General features: G+C 44.7%; 1 protein-coding gene across 1 annotated transcript in view; it reads left to right on the plus strand.

The window, feature by feature from the left end:
• tafa4b (TAFA chemokine like family member 4b) overlaps positions 1-18,235 on the plus strand; it is a 140,212-nt gene that overhangs the window by 78,830 nt on the left and 43,147 nt on the right. Inside the window, exon 2 of the mRNA XM_078203693.1 lies at positions 17,351-17,503. Within this exon, the coding sequence (XP_078059819.1) occupies positions 17,351-17,503 (153 nt within the window). The remainder of the gene's footprint in view (positions 1-17,350; positions 17,504-18,235) is intronic.

The raw sequence follows: 18,235 nt of genomic DNA on the forward strand, positions 1-18,235 counted from the left end.
GGCTTTTATTAGCAAACAATGGAACTAACTAACACGAGTACACCAATTCAGACTGGAGGGGTCCCGCCTGAGCAGAGGGTCTTATACCTCTCCCCAGGAGGCGGGGCCCGACCGGGATGTGCCATAACAACATCTACCACAGGTAAACACCCTAACCCAACAACATTATAACAACCCCCACAGTGGCAACACCCTAACCCAACAGTAACATAGGAATAACCCACAGTGGTAACCAACGATGGTTCACCACAGGGTCAGGATGGTGACAGTGAACTGGCATGGAGGCCGGCAGCGTCAGTTTGTGTGCCAACCCATCTCCAATTCCAACCCTGACCTAGATAATTGGGTGGATTCTGAGCAATTATAATTTTTGCTGCTTTGGACTAACTTCCTGCTTGGAGTTGGCTGGCAGGATATAAATGAGATCTGGTTGTTACACTCTGCTGCATTTTGTTCAGGTACGGGTGTGTAGGGCAAATCCAGTTTGCAAGATTACATGGTCCTGTTAACTTTCCTCACAGTTCACCACCTAGTGGCCTAATTAAGACGCTGCGAGAGCAAGCAGCGGCTCACCTCTGTTGATACAGGGCACCCTGATGCTAAATAACCTACTTCTCAAGTATGCACAAGTGTATTTTTATTTGCTGGACAGCTGAAAATAAGATTAATTTTGCTTCAGTCATCGTGTCGAGACGAGTGACAGATAGTAGAGGTGAATGATGCGTTCCGCGTGTAATCAGCTGACACGTTCAACACATATTCCTCATGAGAGGAAGTCTTCGCAGAACAGATAATAAAAGACAGTCCTGAAGAGGCACAGTTAGATAAATAATGATCAAGAAAACAGTGCAGGTATGGTGACCTGAATATTTATGCAGACCTTGTCATGAATGCGACGTTTTATAACATTATCGGGCCAGACATTTTGCTCCCATGGGCGTCATATGCTGGAGGTACCCTAAAAGATGCGCAGGGGCCTCCCGGAGGTCCCCAGGCAAGGGCTGTATGGGAATCTCCTGGAAAGTTTAAACTTCTGATGGGCAATTACCCTGCACTGGGAATCATCTGTTACTCCACTTCACATTGGAGACTTTGGACCATTCTGGCTGTCTTAGCAGAATAATTACCCAGGAAAAGTTAAAAGAATTAAAATCACTTCTAACAACTGGGTAACTATGATCATGACCACCCCCCGATGATTACCTTTCTAATGCCCCTGAATACCCCCACACTCTCCCACCCCACCCTGACCAACCTCCTGACCACCCTCCCCACCACCTCTCTATTTTCCCGACACTCCTGATCACCCAACCCCCATGCCCTGACAACTCGACCCCCTCCCCTGACCACCTGATGCTCCCTGGCTGCACAACTTGTCCGACTATCCTAACGTGCCCCACCCCAGACCACCCTAACCTTTTACGGCTTCTCAAAATAGCCGGCACCTTTAAACCTACCTGGTTTGTGGCAGCTAGTGCTGTTAAAAGGGGGCGTGGCTTCATTTGCCCTCACACAGCTGCTCAGCACAGGAAGGAGTCCAGAGCTGCTGCCCTGCACATTTCTCACCAGGCCGTTCGACGGCGGCGGCGAAGGGGGAGGGGGGGGAGGTGGGGGGTGGAATCCCGGTGAGACATGTCCAGCTCCAGACCAAGGTACGTGAAAAGGAGTCGATTGGCAATCCAACAGCGTTTGTAATTCCACAGGAGTTCTGGCCTGTGATGTTTTAAACTGTCACTTTAATTAAAGGTAATGAAGAGTGTCATGGGATGTGCTATGAGTTCTACCTGACAACAAGCCTGTGTGGCTTGGTTACCATGGAGACTGAGGGTCTAGGTTGAGATTTATTAAGAGCAAGGTGCAAAATGTTCACACCTGAAAAGAAAGGCAGGGACAGCTGGGCTGCCTGTGGCCAGACTTGTTGACTCAGAGGTTTTTTTGACAGAAAGAGAGGGAGAGATCTCACAGAGACAAAAGGCTGCTGTTGGGGTGTTCAGCTGAGAATAGAAAGCCGTGGTTCTCTGCGAGCTACCAGGCAGAATGCAGGAGGGAGGACACACTATTTGGTTGAAGAAATGCATCCTGCTGAGACTGGGAGAAGAAATCACTGGAGTGGGTCTTACTGCTGAAAGTCGGTTCAGAAAGTCTCAGAAGATTGAGGAGAGTACCTTCAATTGTCAGAGGGGTTAAGACTCACTGATATGATTTGTGAACCCATTCGGAGCTGGGAGTGACTATGGACTGTTTCCTATAATTACTGTAATCCTGTGGAGAGCATGTTGTAAAGTATATATATGATGTGGAGTAACAGATCCGAGTTAAGATATTGTAGTTTTCAGTTTTCGTTGGCCAATGGTAATGTTTAGTTGTGTTGCTTTTAGATCATAGAATCATACAGTGCAGAAGGAGACCATTTGGCCCATTGAGTCTGCACCGACCATAATCCCAGCCAGGCCCTATCCCCATAGCCCCATGCATTTACCCTTGCAAGTCTCCTGACACTAAGGGACAATTTATCATGGCCAATCCACCTAACCCGCACACCTTTGCACTGTGGGAGGCAACCAGAGCACCATGAGGAAACCCACGCAGACATGGGGGGAATGTGCAAACTCCACACAGACAGTGACCCAAGCCGGGAATTGAACCTGGGTCCCTGGCACTGTGAGGCAGCAGTGCTAACCACTGAGCCACCGTGCCGCCCTTTGTGCCACCGTTCCGCCCCGATTTAGATTGCTTGTTACAGCAAAGTCTCAAAACTTGAAAATCTTGTTGTGCAACTGCTTTAGGTTGGTCAGTGGGAATTCAGATCCCTTATTTAAAGTGATTGGATTCTACGGGGATTGTAACAACCTTTGCAAATAGCTAATATGAGGTAGTGTAACAGAAAACACCTAAATCTGCCTTTTAAAAATGTTTCCACCATTAATAAACCAGAGAAGTTGTTTCTCCTCAGGGAAGAAGAGGAAATTAAAGTCAATCAGAACTGAGTGTGTGTGTGTGTCTCCCAGTCATTTGTACAGGGAAGAGTATTAAGGTCAGAACATTTAGTCATCTCCTGGGTTGGAAAATTAAGATGTGGAGATGCCGGCGTTTTGCTACCAAATAAACCTGTTGGACTTTAACCTGGTGTTGTTAAACTTCTTTCTTGGAAAATTAAGCCAAGTAAGTAAGTCAAAGAGGAAATGAACTAAGAATATTTTTATTTTTTCAAAATACTTCTGAATATAATTTTTTGGGCTAAGAACTGGAGCTTTAAGTGTAATATTTGCTGTGATTCAAATTGTACCACGTGCATCCTGCACGAAAGTTAATGGAAGTTGGTGTGCATTTTGGTGATAGTGACCACAATTCGGTTACGTTCACCTTAGTGATGGAAAGGGATAGGCATGAACCTCGGGCCAGTGGTTTTAGCTGGGGGAAGGGTAATTATGAGGCTATTAGGAGAGAATTAGGAAACATAGGTTGGACTAGGAGATTACAGGGACTGGGAACGTCCGACATGTGGAGTTTTTTCAAGGAGCAGCTACTGCGAGTCTGTGATAGGTATGTCCCTGTCAGGCAAGGAGGAATTGGTAGGGCTAGGGAACCGTGGTGCACCAAAAAAGTTTCTTTGTTGGTTAAAAAGAAAAAGGAGGCTTATGTTCGGATGAGACGTGAGCACTCGGGTAGTGCACTAGAAAGCTTTAGATTGGCTAAGAGGGAGTTGAAGAGCGAGCTTAGAAGGGCTAAAAGGGGACATGAGAAGACTTTGGCGGATAGGGTTAAAGAGAATCCTAAGGCGTTCTACAGGTATGTCAAGAACAGAAGGTTGGTTAGGGCAAGTTTAGGGCCAGTTATAGATGGCAGAGGGAAGTTATGTGTGGAACCGGAGGAGATTGGTGAAGCATTGAACCAATATTTCTCTTCGGTGTTCACGCAAGGGGACATGAATATAGCTGAGGAGGACACTGGGTTGCAAGGGAGTAGAATAGACAGTATTACAGTTGATAAGGAGGATGTGCAGGATATTCTGGAGGGTCTGAAAATAGATAAATCCCCTGGTCCGGATGGGATTTATCCAAGGATTCTCTGGGAGGCAAGAGAAGTGATTGCAGAGCCTCTGGCTCTGATCTTCAGGTCGTCGTTGGCCTCTGGTATAGTACCAGAAGATTGGAGGTTAGCGAATGTTGTCCCATTGTTTAAGAAGGGGAACAGAGACTTCCCCGGGAATTATAGACCGGTGAGTCTCACTTCTGTTGTCGGCAAGATGTTGGAAAAAATTATAAGGGATAGGATTTATAGTTATTTGGAGAGTAATGAATTGATAGGTGATAGTCAGCATGGTTTTGTGGCAGGTAGGTCGTGCCTTACTAACCTTATTGAGTTTTTTGAGAAAGTGACCAAGGAGGTGGATGGGGGCAAGGCAGTGGACGTGGTATATATGGATTTTAGTAAGGCGTTTGATAAGGTTCACCATGGTAGGCTTCTGCAGAAAATGCAGATGTATGGGATTGGGGGTGATCTAGGAAATTGGATCAGGAATTGGCTAGCGGATAGGAAACAGAGGGTGGTGGTTGATAGTAAATATTCATCATGGAGTGCGGTTACAAGTGGTGTACCTCAGGGATCTGTTTTGGGGCCACTGCTGTTTGTAATATTTATTAATGATCTGGATGAGGGTATAGTTGGGTGGATTAGCAAATTTGCTGATGACACCAAAGTCGGTGGTGTGGTAGACAGTGAGGAAGGGTGTCGTAGTTTGCAGGAAGACTTAGACAGGTTGCAAAGTTGGGCCGAGAGGTGGCGGATGGAGTTTAATGCGGAGAAGTGTGAGGTAATTCACTTTGGTAGGAATAACAGATGTGTTGAGTATAGGGCTAACGGGAGGACTTTGAATAGTGTGGAGGAGCAGAGGGATCTAGGTGTATGTGTGCATAGATCCCTGAAAGTTGGGAATCAAGTAGATAAGGTTGTTAAGAAGGCATATGGTGTCTTGGCGTTTATTGGTAGGGGGATTGAATTTAGGAGTCGTAGCGTTATGTTGCAACTGTACACAACTCTGGTGCGGCCGCACTTGGAGTACTGTGTGCAGTTCTGGTCCCCACATTACAGGAAGGATGTGGAGGCTTTGGAGAGGGTGCAGAGGAGGTTTACCAGGATGTTGCCTGGTATGGAGGGGAGATCCTATGAGGAGAGGCTGAGGGATTTGGGATTGTTTTCGCTGGAAAGGCGGCGGCTAAGAGGGGATCTTATTGAAACATATAAGATGATTAGAGGTTTAGATAGGGTGGATAGTGATAGCCTTTTTCCTCTGATGGAGAAATCCAGCACGAGGGGGCATGGCTTTAAATTGAGGGGGGGTAGTTATAGAACCGATGTCAGGGGTAGGTTCTTTACCCAGAGGGTGGTGAGGGATTGGAATGCCCTGCCAGCATCAGTAGTAAATGCGCCTAGTTTGGGGGCGTTTAAGAGATCCGTAGATAGGTTCATGGACGAAAAGAAATTGGTTTAGGTTGGAGGGTCACAGTTTTTTTTTTAACTGGTCGGTGCAACATCGTGGGCCGAAGGGCCTGTTCTGCGCTGTAATGTTCTATGTTCTATGTTCTATGCATGGACTTCTCAAATTGGCCACGATCTTACCTATCATTCAAGCCATGCTCCAGCTGCAGCAAGGTCGGAGAATTTGGCAGCCAGCCAAATCTCCATTCCCTGTGGTGGGATGGGAAGACCCCACCGGCGTGAATGCTGGTAAGATTCCGGCCAATGCCCAAGCACATGCCAGCACACATATAAACATCATGTACCTTTTTCAAGAGTTGGGACTGATGCAAGTTGTACTTTGAAATATACTTGATAATCCCTGGGTAGAATTAGGCCCCAAGATTCACTATGCATGTATTTAGTCCCTTTATCATGCCAAAGCGCTGACCTGTCTTAGCGAAGTGCAACATTTGTACATGTACAACATGTATTGCTGTGCCTCACGCTTTGAGTTCATGTCCCACAAGAAATTTTCCTTAGAAGTGGAGATGCTGCTTAAAGGTTCAGCCAAGGAATCCCTGGAGGTTAAAATACCGACTTCACTCTTGCTTTAATGTTTCTCCTTTCTTACTGTGATACATTGACTTCTGTATCTCCCATAACAAATGCCTAAAAGAGGATTGAGACCATCCGCAGCAAACACACAACAGTTCTATTTCTGGGACTGAGGAATAGCAGCTATGCAACTTGATTTCATTTAATATTTAGCAGGCGCTCACAAGGCACGTACACATCATGTAGTTGATGGATCATGTGATGCAAAGAGAGGTTGTTCACCCCCCCTCAAAAAAAATCAAAGCTTTGCATAATGAAATTACAGTCAAGCAGATTTGCTTGATGACATCATTTTTCTTTGAAAAATCCTATTTTACAAGTCCACCCCTTGAAAGAATGCAAACTGCAGTGCGAGGAGGTTGCTATTGCATTATACATACATATCTTTCCACTCCTCAGAGTGTGGTCAGAATATAAATGTTGAAGTAACAGTGGTCTGTTTTCCAATTGCCTGTGAAATGTTGTCATGCTCATAAAATATGTATTGCCTTTTCAATGTTCTTGCGCAGTTAGTCATATGTATCCGATTTGTTGGAGGATGTGCTTCCAGAGTGGTATGGAAATTGCAAATTAAATAAGAGAGGTGTTTGGCCGGGCGTGATTTGTAGATTTGTTAGTCTGTAAAATATGAATTAAAATATGTATTTATAAGGTCACTTGCTACAAAGGGAAGCTTAGTTTTTAAACTGTCTTGCTTCATCATGATTATTGTTGTGCGTGAGTTTTTCTCCCCTCTGCTAATACACTGGAACCCCTGACAGTTCCATGGCTCATAGCTGTTCTTCATACTCGGCGCTTGATGTCAGCAGCTGGTTTACTTCAGGAGGACAATAGTCACGCCCAATCCTATCCTACCAGACAGCTGCAGTTATGCCACTCTGACAGGAGTTAATGTATAATGATTAGGAGAGTGTCCTCCAGAGATGTGTTTCCACCCCTAAGCCTAGACCAATTATAGAATCCATACTGTCACCCTACGTAAGATAAGATCAAAAGAAATATGTGCATGAGTGGATCATTTGGCCGATCGAGCCTGCACGGTCACTCAATAAGGTCATGGCTGATCTGATTGTGACCTTACCTCCACTTTCCTGCTGTTCTCACCACACCACCCCCCACCACCCCCCAATCACAACCGCTTCCAAAATTCCCATGTCGATCAATATCCAACTCTCTCTTGAACATATCCTTTGACCCACCCTCAACTGCTCTCTGGAAAGAGAATTCCAAAGGTGAACAATTAATGCTCCAAAAGAAGAAAACTCTCCTCATCGCCCTCTTAAATGGGAGACCCCTTGTAATTAAACTCTGTCTCCTGGTTCTAGCTTCCCCCTCAAGGGAAAGCATCCTGTCCCTCAGTATCCACGAATGCAAATCTGTTAACTCAGTAGAGATGGGAATTGAATGCCAGGCCTTTCTGACCTGTCCCACTTTGTTACTCAGTGGTTAAACTTACTGAGCCATGACATTAATCTACTCATTATCATGTATTTCCAGTACTGAATTTCAAAACATCCATTTCTCTCTTTCTTAATGCTCTGCGATATATTTACTGACTGCTGTTCATTTTCTAAGCTAAAGCCTTCACCATTGTGTTGCAATCCCTGTAGAGTCTGATAACGTTTAAAAAGAAACTCAAACTTTCAATGAATGGCTGAAAGGATCACACAACAAGATTTGAAGTTTTAAGACTTTTACTGTAACACAAAAGCACCAATGACTAAACACTATTTCATGGGCAGCTTATGTTCCAAAAGATTCCCCTTTAACATGATCAAATCTCGCTCTATGGTTATACTTGATTGTGTCTCTTAAGAGACACTTCATTTTCCAAGAACCAGTGCAAAGTGATTCTAAAGCTCCTTTTTCCTTTTCCAGCCATATAATTCCTAATCTCCAAACTGAGTTTTATGATGTGGGTTATCCTGGAGATCCTTCCCTCTATCCAAAACTAAGTAAATCTTTCAGCTTCACTTCAGTGCACACAACCTTGTCCTCTTCAATCCGAGTGCGACTTCCCACCGTATTTTGTGTGGTGAACAATAGAGACTTGCTGCCTCTCTCTCGCTCTCTCTGATTCTTACAGACTGACTCTGTGAGATTCAGTCATTTTTTTGGAACACCTGTAACTCGAATATGGCAACGTGAATCACATGGGCCATGTATCAAGGTAGAAATGATAATTAGCTACCCTCTAGACTGCCAACTCTATATTGTCTTGGAATTAAATAGCTGGTTTAATGTATAATTATATAGAAAACCTGATATTTGTAGTAGCTCCCTGTGACTAAGAGACTAGGGAGCAAATTTTACTGTCCTGCCCGCCACGGAAATTGGAGCGAGTGAGTGGCGGACGATGGACAGGTCCATTGACCTTGGGCGAGATGTTTTGGTTTCAGCGAGACTGGAATATCCCGCCCTCAGAGTCAATCCAACACGGTTGCACAGTGGTTAGCACTGTTGCCTTACAGTGCCAGGGACCCAGGTTCATTTCCTGGCCAAGGTCACTGTCTGTCCGCACGTTCTCCCCATGTCTGCATTGGTTTCTTCCGGGTGATCCAGTTTCCTCCCACAGTCTGAAAGACGTGCTGATTAGATGCATTGGCAATGCTAAATTTTCCCTCAATATACCCGAACATGCGCTGGAGTGTGGCGACTAAGGGATTTTCACAGTAACTTCATTGCAGCGTTAATGTAAGCCTACTTGTGACACTAATAAATAAATAAACCAGCACAGTATATCCGGTCATTGTTTACAGCTGAGAATAACTTGCACCTTCTTCCTGGTAAAACCAACTTTGAGTCCTTTAACCTTTAGCAGCTCAGGCTTGCCAGCAGAATGTCACATGACCATTTTCATACCTTCATTATACCTTAAATTAAAGACACAGTCCTGAAACATAACCATCTTATAAAACCTTTGTAACAATAGTGATTTTTAAAAATAATTGTGAATCAAGCCACCAGTTTGTTTTAACTGTAAAGCTTACATTTGTTGGTGGAACATCACACTGGTTGCTTTTGTACTAACCACAATTAATGATTAGAGTGACAATTAGCAGGAAATGAAAACATTGGCAATTCCCTGTAACCTGTGGTGGCCACAACTTGGCACTTTTAATTACATTTACTGAAAGTCAGTGGTGTGGCTCCATATCTAACTTACAACTAAAAATAGCACAAATAGCATTTTCCCATGGTTAAACTGTGTGTGTGTTGTATAAGTACGCATATGAATTGGGAGGCAATGACGCAGTGATGTTGTCACCAGATTAGTAATCCAGAGAGTAATCCAGGTTAATGCTTTGGGGCCCGGGTTCAAATCCCACGATGTTGAAATTTGAATTAAATAAAAACCTGGAATTAAAAGTCTAATGATGATTATGAAACCATTGTTGATTTTTGTAAAAGCCTATCTGGTTCCCTAATGTTTTTTCGGATGGGAAATCCTTACCTGGTCTGGCCTACATGTGACTCGAGAGCTCCAGCAATGTGTTGACTCTAAAATATCCTCTGAAATGGCCAAGCAAATAACTTAAGGGCAATTAGGGGTAGGCAACAAATGCCCAGCCAGAAACACCCACATCCCATGCATAAATAAAAAAAGGTAGAATCAGAAGCATGTTCACTTCTTGACTACTTGAAGCTCTTAAATCATGGTAAACTGTGATTCAATGTGTACCTTCATTGACTCTAATTGACCTCTGGAATCTGAGATGTGCAATGGAGTGAAGGACAAACATTTCCATATAAGAAAGCTGGATAAAAAGAAACTAAACTATGGAAAACTTCAAATTCAGCTCCAGGACTGAATTCACATGGAGGTGTGGAACTTGGAGCTGAGCCTACCTGGAGTTTCTGCTCATCTTAGGCCAAGTTTAAAAATGTTGAACTTGGAGTGAGGGTCCTTTCACCTATTTCCCACCTCCACACACAGCCTGTATTTTGAGGGGTGTTCCGAGTTACCATATGATTTGTACCCACCTTTCTTATGTCCAGTGATTCCCATAACCACTGAGAACTGGCCTGAATTCCACTGATGGCCTACGAAAAACCCAAGCAGGGAGGGGCAACTGATCCCAGAGGAGACAGGATTTATTCACTATTTAAAGTTCCCCTTCCTGGCTGTTAGGATAAAGCCAATTATGATAACACAGCTCTTCCAGTTTTTCTCCCTTCTCCAACAGAAGAAAATTTATACAAGATCAATGTGGTGGCATGGCCCCTTTAAGGGGTGGTTGTTTATGGATCACATGACCCTCCTGGGGCCTATCAGTGAGAGGCACATGAACCGTCACCCATCGGGTATTAGGGCATGGATACTAGTGGGAAGGGAAGCTTCAGTGTGAGACTGAGAGTCAGTGGGACTAGACCTGTATCTGTACTGAGCTTGCTTGTATGTAGTTTCAGCTATCTTTCAATAAATCACTGCTGTGATTTAAGGCTTCCTCGTCGTTTACTTAGTTGATTTGATTTATTATTGTCACATGTATTAGTATACGGTGAAAAGTATTGCTTCTTGAATGCTATACAGACAGAGCATACTGTTCATAGAGAAGGAAACGAGAGCCTGCAGAATGTAGCGTTACAGTCATAGCTAGGGTGTAGAGAAAGGTCAACTTAATGCAAGGTAGGTTAAAAGTCTGATGGCAGCAGGGAAGAAGCTGTTCTTAAGTCGTTTGGTACGTGACCTCAGACTTTTGCATCTTTTTCCCGGTGGAAGAGAGAATATCCGGCGTGCGTGGGGTCCTTAATTATGCTGGCTGCTTTGCCGAGGGAGCGGGAAGTGTAGACAAAGCCAGTGGATGGGAGGCTGGTTTGCGTGATGGACTGGGCTACATTCACAACCTTTTCTTGCGATCTTGGGCAGAGCAGGAGCCATACTAAGCTGTGATACAACCAGAAAGAATGCTCTCTATGGTGCATCTGTAAAAATTGTTGAGAGTTATAGCTGACATGCCTAATTTCCTTCGTCTTCCGAGAAAGTAGAGGCGTCGGTGGGCTTTCATAACTATAGTGTCGGCATGGGGGGCCCTGGACAGGTTATCGGTGATCTGGACACCTAAAAACTTGAAGCTCTCGACCCTTTCTACTTCACACCCGTTGATGTAGACAGGGGCATGTTCTCCTCTCTGCTTCCTGAAGTCGATGACAATCATCGTGTTACCTTGCACTCCAATAGTCTGGAATTTTAGGAACTGATACATCTGGCATTTTGATCCATCAAATTTTTGCCTTTTTTCTGAGATTAAACTGCACCTGCCCAGCTTCTTATCATCTCCTCAAATCACTTTATCATGAAAAGTGGCTTGAGCAAGAGTGAATGTGAAAGGAGATGAAAGGGAAGTGTAGAACTGTCCAGAGTAGACACTGACTGAAGCAGGTGCTGACAGCTAGTGCAAATAGCATGTAATGATGTGCTATAACTACAAAGCAAAGACAGCTTTATCTGCATTCGCAGATAAATCCAATGCCCTCTTACTTGTGAGCAGGTTAAACTGTACTGTTCATAATGGGAAACATTAGATATAGGGGGTAAAATTCAAAAGCAAATCATGCAGAATGATCGGGGGGGGGGAGGGGAGGCGATTCTCCTAAAAAAAATTCTGAGCATTGAATTCGCTGGAGTAAATCCTGCTGATTTTTTCATGAATCTCCCACATTCTGAGCACTGCAGAGTGCCTCAGTGAGAAACGCACTGAAAATCCTGGGGGCGGGGATTATTCCCACTGGAGAGACCGGCACCATAGTGCTGAGCGGGCCACTGCGCATGCACCGATCTGTCAGCGCCGAGATCGACGCATGCGCAGTGGCCCTGTACTGCTGGCTGCCCGATCGCTGGCTAGCTTGATCGAACATGTCCGGGCCAGCATCGACCACCCCTCCCATGGCCCGCAGCGCCAATCTCCCCCCAACCGGCAACCCCATCCCCTCCCTGCAGTCCCAATCCCCCAACCCCCTGCAGCCCCGACCCTTGCCCCCACCCCGGCAAGCCGCCCCCCCCCCCCCACTCCGATTGCTGGGCTCCCTTCCTCTGATTGCGCTCCCAGTGCAGTGTGACTCCCCCTCGCTGATCCCCCCCGAGGCCCCACTCTCATTAGGCCCCACCCTATTAGGCCCCACCCCATTGGCACTGCCCGATGCCCAGTGGGCAGTGCCAAGATGACCACTGGGCATTGGCACTTTGCCCCTTGGGCAGTGCTGGGGGCCCAGCCTGGCACTGTCAAGGACGAAGGAGCTGTGCTCCGAAAGCTTATGGTATTTGCTACCAAATAAACCTGTTGGACTTTAACCTGGTGTGAGACTTCTTAAGGTGGCAATGCCCAGGGGGCACCCCACCATGGCGACCGATCTTTGGGGGACCTCGATTGCCCCCCCTTCACTCCAGTGGGGTTGGTCTGCCAGCTTCCCGCAAGTGGGGAGCTATAATAAACCTCGCTGGAATGAATCACTCCTGGTGGTGGGGGAGAGGCTAGCGGGCCTGGAGATTTCAGTCTTGAGCTCACTAATGATAGGCAAATCGTATTTAAATTCGCATTTAAATAAATTATGCAGCTCTGTGCAGAAATTGGCACGGAGCTGATGGTGTCGGAAATCCAGCTGCTGGAGGCGCAAGAAGGCCGTGGCACTCAGCATTGAACCCGCAAATCACCCTCCAGATCCGTGCAGCACACATCAGGTTCTGAATTTGTTTGAATTATTTATTTATTCTTTCATGGGATGTGGGTATCACTGGCAGCAGTTGTTTTCCATCCCTAATTGCCCCTGAACTGAATGGTTTTAGTGCAGTTGACAATCAACCACATTGCTGTGTGTCTGGAGTCACATGTGGGCCAGACCAGCCAAGAATGGCAGATTTCCTTCTTGAAAGGACATTAATGAAGCATTTTTTTTTACAACAATCAAAAATAGTTCATAGAACCTCCACAGTGCAGAAGGTGCAAACTCCACATGGACAGTCACCCAAGACCAGAATCGAACCTGGGTCCCTGGTGCTATGAGGCAGCAGTCCTAACCACTGTGCCACCTTGTCGCTCCTGTCATGGTCACCATTACTGAGAACAGCATAATATTGCAGTTTTGTTAATTGAATTTAAATTCCATCAGCTGACATGGTGGGTTTTGAACCTGTGTCCTCAGAGCATTAGCCAGCGGCCTCTGGATTACTAGGCCAGTGACATTACCCTATGTTGCTGTCTTCCCCAAACCAGCAGCCCCGGCACCCCCAGCAATTCCCACTGCCACCCCAAACCCGGCTTGGTACATAGACCCACACCACTTGCCCGGCTCTGCTCACCCTCCTTCCCCCGCTCACTCAGCAGAGAATGGTGCAGCTTTGCAGCTGGCAGGAAGATCTGGGCCATTGTTTCTTTATGTGACTTGGTGTCAGATCCTGCTTTATAAAGCAGTTCGAGTTGTTTTGTTTATGTTAAATTTATTGAATTGATACAAGTTGTGGTTGTTGAAATGACAGGGCAACAGCAAGTTCAGTTAACAGTGGGTGAAATTTGTTGGCCTGCTGTGGAACTTTTTAGGTCAATAATTTGTTATAACCTGGCAGTTTTCAAATCTAAAGAACAATGACATTTTTATTTTTAAAAAGACAATGGGCTTGAAAAGATTTATGGAAGTCATTTAAGCTGTCAGCATTTAGACTTTGACACTGTGGAGCCGAGAAATTGTGGACGCCCAAGTAACCTACTCTGGAGAAATGGGCCATTGATTATGATAATTAGATTTGATAGTGATTGATTAAAGGGCTTTGGGCCATTTTTCCCAGGGCTCAAGAAACCCAGCAGCTGAAGGGAAGTAGGAACTTCTAATCCCAGCAGAGTTCAGCTCACATAGTAGGCTTAGAGCAACCCCAATGTAAACCTTCTGCTGTGATCTCTCCCCCAGCTCAGTTTGATGTCTAATCTCCCCACCCAATGATTTTCATACACCTTCTGCAATCTTTCCCCCATGGTTCTCTCCTGCAATCTCACCCTCTATGCTGTATCCCTGCTTTCTCTTCCCCTGCAATCTCCCTTCCCTTGCTCTATTACTCCAAGGTCTCTTCCTGCAAATTATTTCCCATGTTCTCTCTTTCTGCGTGATCTCTCTATCTCTGTCATTGGTCATGCATTACCAATTCCAACCCACACTGCCCCATGATGTTGAGGCCCCCAGTGACCTCTGCCTCCCCTGATCCTCTCCTTGAGATCTCTCTCCATGCGATCTCGCACCTCTCACAATGGGTCAATACTGTTTCTTCAGAAGGAACTCTTCAAAATGCAGCTAATGAAAATACAACAAAACCTACACCAAATTATAAATCAAAGAAAGGGTTTAATAAAGAAACATCATTACTCCAAACTTGGGGCCTTGCCTGGGTCACTCCAAGCTACCCACAATTCTACATAGTTCCTTATTTATAGTGAATCAGCTGGTCAGCTGACTATTACATCACTCTGTAATTGGTTCCATGGTTTACAGGGTCAGCTGACCCTTACATCTTGTTCCCATTGGTCACATTACATCCAGTACAAAGTTGTCACTGGTTACATTCTAACAAATACCCTCTTACGATATCCATACCCTTTGCAATCTCTCTCATGTAGTATCTCTTCTTGTTGGACACAACCATCAGAGGTAATGGAGAGCCCAGTGTAAGAACTCTTCTGCTCTTCAGATCGATCACTCTTCTCAACCTCGCCGTGGACCTACCTCCCGAGCCCTGGCAAACCCACAGCACTCACCTTTTACTTGGGGTCCGATATTGATCCATGGTGTAGGCGGCACTGCAGATTGGGAAGTGACCACTGCTTCTGTTGGCACTGCTGGCCTCTGATTGGCTGGTAGCTCTCGATTGAGGGACATCTGCCCTACACCAGGGTTTCTGGGGGTAAGTTCCTCTAACAGGATCTGGGAAGCTTGACATGAGAGGGTAAGTGCCCGATCAGGACCTAATCCTGTCAGACCTGCTGCCTTGGCCGGGTTATCACTGGTTTTAGAGTTGGTGGATGGGTCACCCCTTCACCCTGACTATTAAATTTCATCCAACGTTTCAGGTCAACGACCACCTCATTAGAACTGAGGAAATTTCTGTTTTTAATATAAGTTATACCTAGTTTAGATGACGTCACAGGAGGTCAGGATTAATGGCATTTTACAACATCCTGATATGAATCCACAAGAAAACACTGCTGGGAATCGAACTGAATATCATGAAAATAATAGTCGCATTGTCTGGTTACATAAAACAGAACAAGCCAGACCTTATATCTGAGTAGATTTTAAAATGATTCATGGCTCATTCTCTAAACCTTTTCTATAATGTTCCATTTAAGCTCAGCTTTGATTTCTGGTGTGGAAAAATTGTTCTTTTGAAAGAAGAAACAGTCATTACATTTTCCAAATGTCTTTGACCTTGCGTTTTCAGCAAATCCTAATGTTAAAGCAATTGATATGTTACTATTGGAAGAACAAAACCATTGTACTCTTATCTCTTTTGATGCTTTGCTTCTCTTTAAGATTTTAAGGCTTTTAAACAATACCTTACAATTGGTTAACTATAACTCCTTTATTTATTTTGACCCCTCTGCCGTTCTTTCCCACCTTGAAGATGTCCTGTGCTATGGGCCTGGGTTTCCATAAAAATGGTTAACAAAAAACTCACCAGGTGAAGTGGGAGCTGAGTTTTCAGACAGACACTTCTATGACAAAAATTATTTTAAAAATTCAGCTTTCTTTAAAGCATTCCCAGTAACTATAGATGTTTATACCACCCTCGTTTACTTTGGTTTAAATTTAGAATAATTATTCATGCATTGTGTCTTCGGGAATGAGCTTGACACTTTCTAGAATTAGCCAGTTCAGGGAAGTCTCTGTGAAGACAAAACTTTTCTCACTGGGATTTCATAAATATTCATTTGGATTATAGAGCATTTTTACTGCACTGACAGTTCAGTTTGAATGGGAATATACTTCTCAGTGCTCCTCGGAGGCTTTTCTCTCTCTTTGTGCAATACTCAGTCATAAATTAATAATAATCATTCATTAAATTAGTTAGTTGGCTTTTTTGAAAAGTATTTCCTACCCTGGAGCCTTGCTGGCATTCCAGCCAATTGTATCACAATATGGCAGAATACGTGACTCCCTTTTGTAATTCTTCACACTGCCATCAATGCCAAAGGGAAATAGTTGGCCACTCTCGCCCTCCTTGTGCTCATGGCAGAGGCTGTGGAACTAGTTGCTCACTTTCTACCTCCCCATCCCCTTTATAAGCACAAAGAACGAAGACAAGTACAGCACAGGAACATGCTCTCCAAGCCCGTGCCAATCATGATGCCCTAACTAAATTGAAAAAAAACCTTCTGCCCTTACTCAGTCCATATCCCTCTATTCCCTCCCTATTCATTTGCCTGTCCAGATGCCTTTTAAAGGTTGCTAATGTGCCTGCTTCCATCATCTCCTCTGGCAGCGCATTCCAGGCACCCACCACTCTCTGCGTGAAACATTTCCCCACACATCTCCCTTTAGCTTTCCTCCCTTACCTTGAACCTGTGCCCCCTTGTAACTGACACTTCCACCTTAGGAAAAAGCCTCTGACCATCCACCCTGTCTATGCCCCTCATAATTTTGTAGACCTCTATCAGGTCTCCCCTCCGCCTCCGCCTTATTCAACCTTTCCTCATACCTAATACCCTCGAGACCAGGAAACATCCTGGTGAACCTTCTTTGCACTCTCTCCAAAGCTTCCACATCCTTCTGGTAGTGTGGCATCCAGAATTGCATACAATACTCCAAATGCAGTATTCTTTGTGAAGAACACTGCATAGAAAGGAATAGGACAATAGTCAAAAGGAGGAGTGAAAATATATATAAGACAAATTATATATAACTGTTCTATAATCTGTACATCATGGAATTTAATTTGCATTTATTAAGAATTGTATTGTGAGTAGCCCCTTTGACCCTGCACTTACCAGGAGTCATTGGTCGTAACTAACATTTTCAAATTATTGTTTAGGTTTACCTTGTTATTTTAATCTCTGTGTAACATTGTACTATTTGAACTGCCTATGGCCATTGAATAGCAATAGTGGATTGCATATTCCATTTTGGGAAATTGAAGATGGGATTGAAAGACAAACGGAGTTGACATTTCAGTCTTGTCTAGTCTTATCGCTTTGTTAGGACGCTTCACAGTAGTGTCAATGGCTGCAGCAGGGTGCTATAAATTGTCTCTCTTGGCGCTCTTCATAATAAAGTTTCTGCTTTCTCTCTCTTGCAGGTCATCAGGTCAAACAGGGCACGTGTGAGGTTGTTGCTGTACATCGGTGCTGCAATAAGAACAAGATTGAGGAACGGTCACAAACAGTGAAATGTTCTTGTTTTCCAGGACAAGTGGCTGGTACAACTCGGGCTCAGCCTTCATGTGTTGAAGGTAAGGAGCTTGCTTCAATATCCAACACTTTTAGTTTATGCTAAACCTCTCCCACATTGTTGGAACACTAATGATCAACAACCAACTATCTACAGTACTTGGCTTTGTGTGTGGTCTTTACCTCTGAGCAATTAATAGTAACAAGAGTGGGGCGGCACGGGGGCAAAGTGGTTAGCACTGCTGCCTCACAGTGCCAGGCACTTGAGTTCGATTCCGGTCTCGGGTGACTGTCAGTGTGGAGTTTGCACAATCTCCCTATGTCTGCGTAGGTTTCCTCTGGGTGCTCTGGTTTCCTCTCACACTCCAAAGATGTGCAGGTTAGGTTGATTGACCATGCTAAATTGCCCCTTAGTGTCAGAGGGACTAGTAGGGTAAATTCGTGGGATAATGGGGATAGGGCCTGGGTGGGATTGTTGTCGGTGCAGGTTCGATGGGCTGAACAGCCTTCTTCTGCACTGTAGGGATTCTATGATTCTAAAATATTGTAAAGCTGCAGCTGACTCCCTTAACTGCTTCTCGAGAAAAGTAAAAACATAAGGGAGCAACAATGGGACAGTGCAAAATAATCAGGAGTGGAAAGTATATGATACATATTTAAAGTGTCAGCATAACAACAACATGAACTTTTAGAGCATATTTTGTGGAATAAATATTCGAAGATGCTTCACACAGGTTTGGGGAACCCTGTAAATAAAGAGAAATCTAAAGGGATGGCCAAAAGTACCATCAAAG

Source organism: Mustelus asterias, chromosome 3, assembly GCF_964213995.1.
Source record: "Mustelus asterias chromosome 3, sMusAst1.hap1.1, whole genome shotgun sequence".
NCBI lineage: Eukaryota > Metazoa > Chordata > Chondrichthyes > Carcharhiniformes > Triakidae > Mustelus > Mustelus asterias.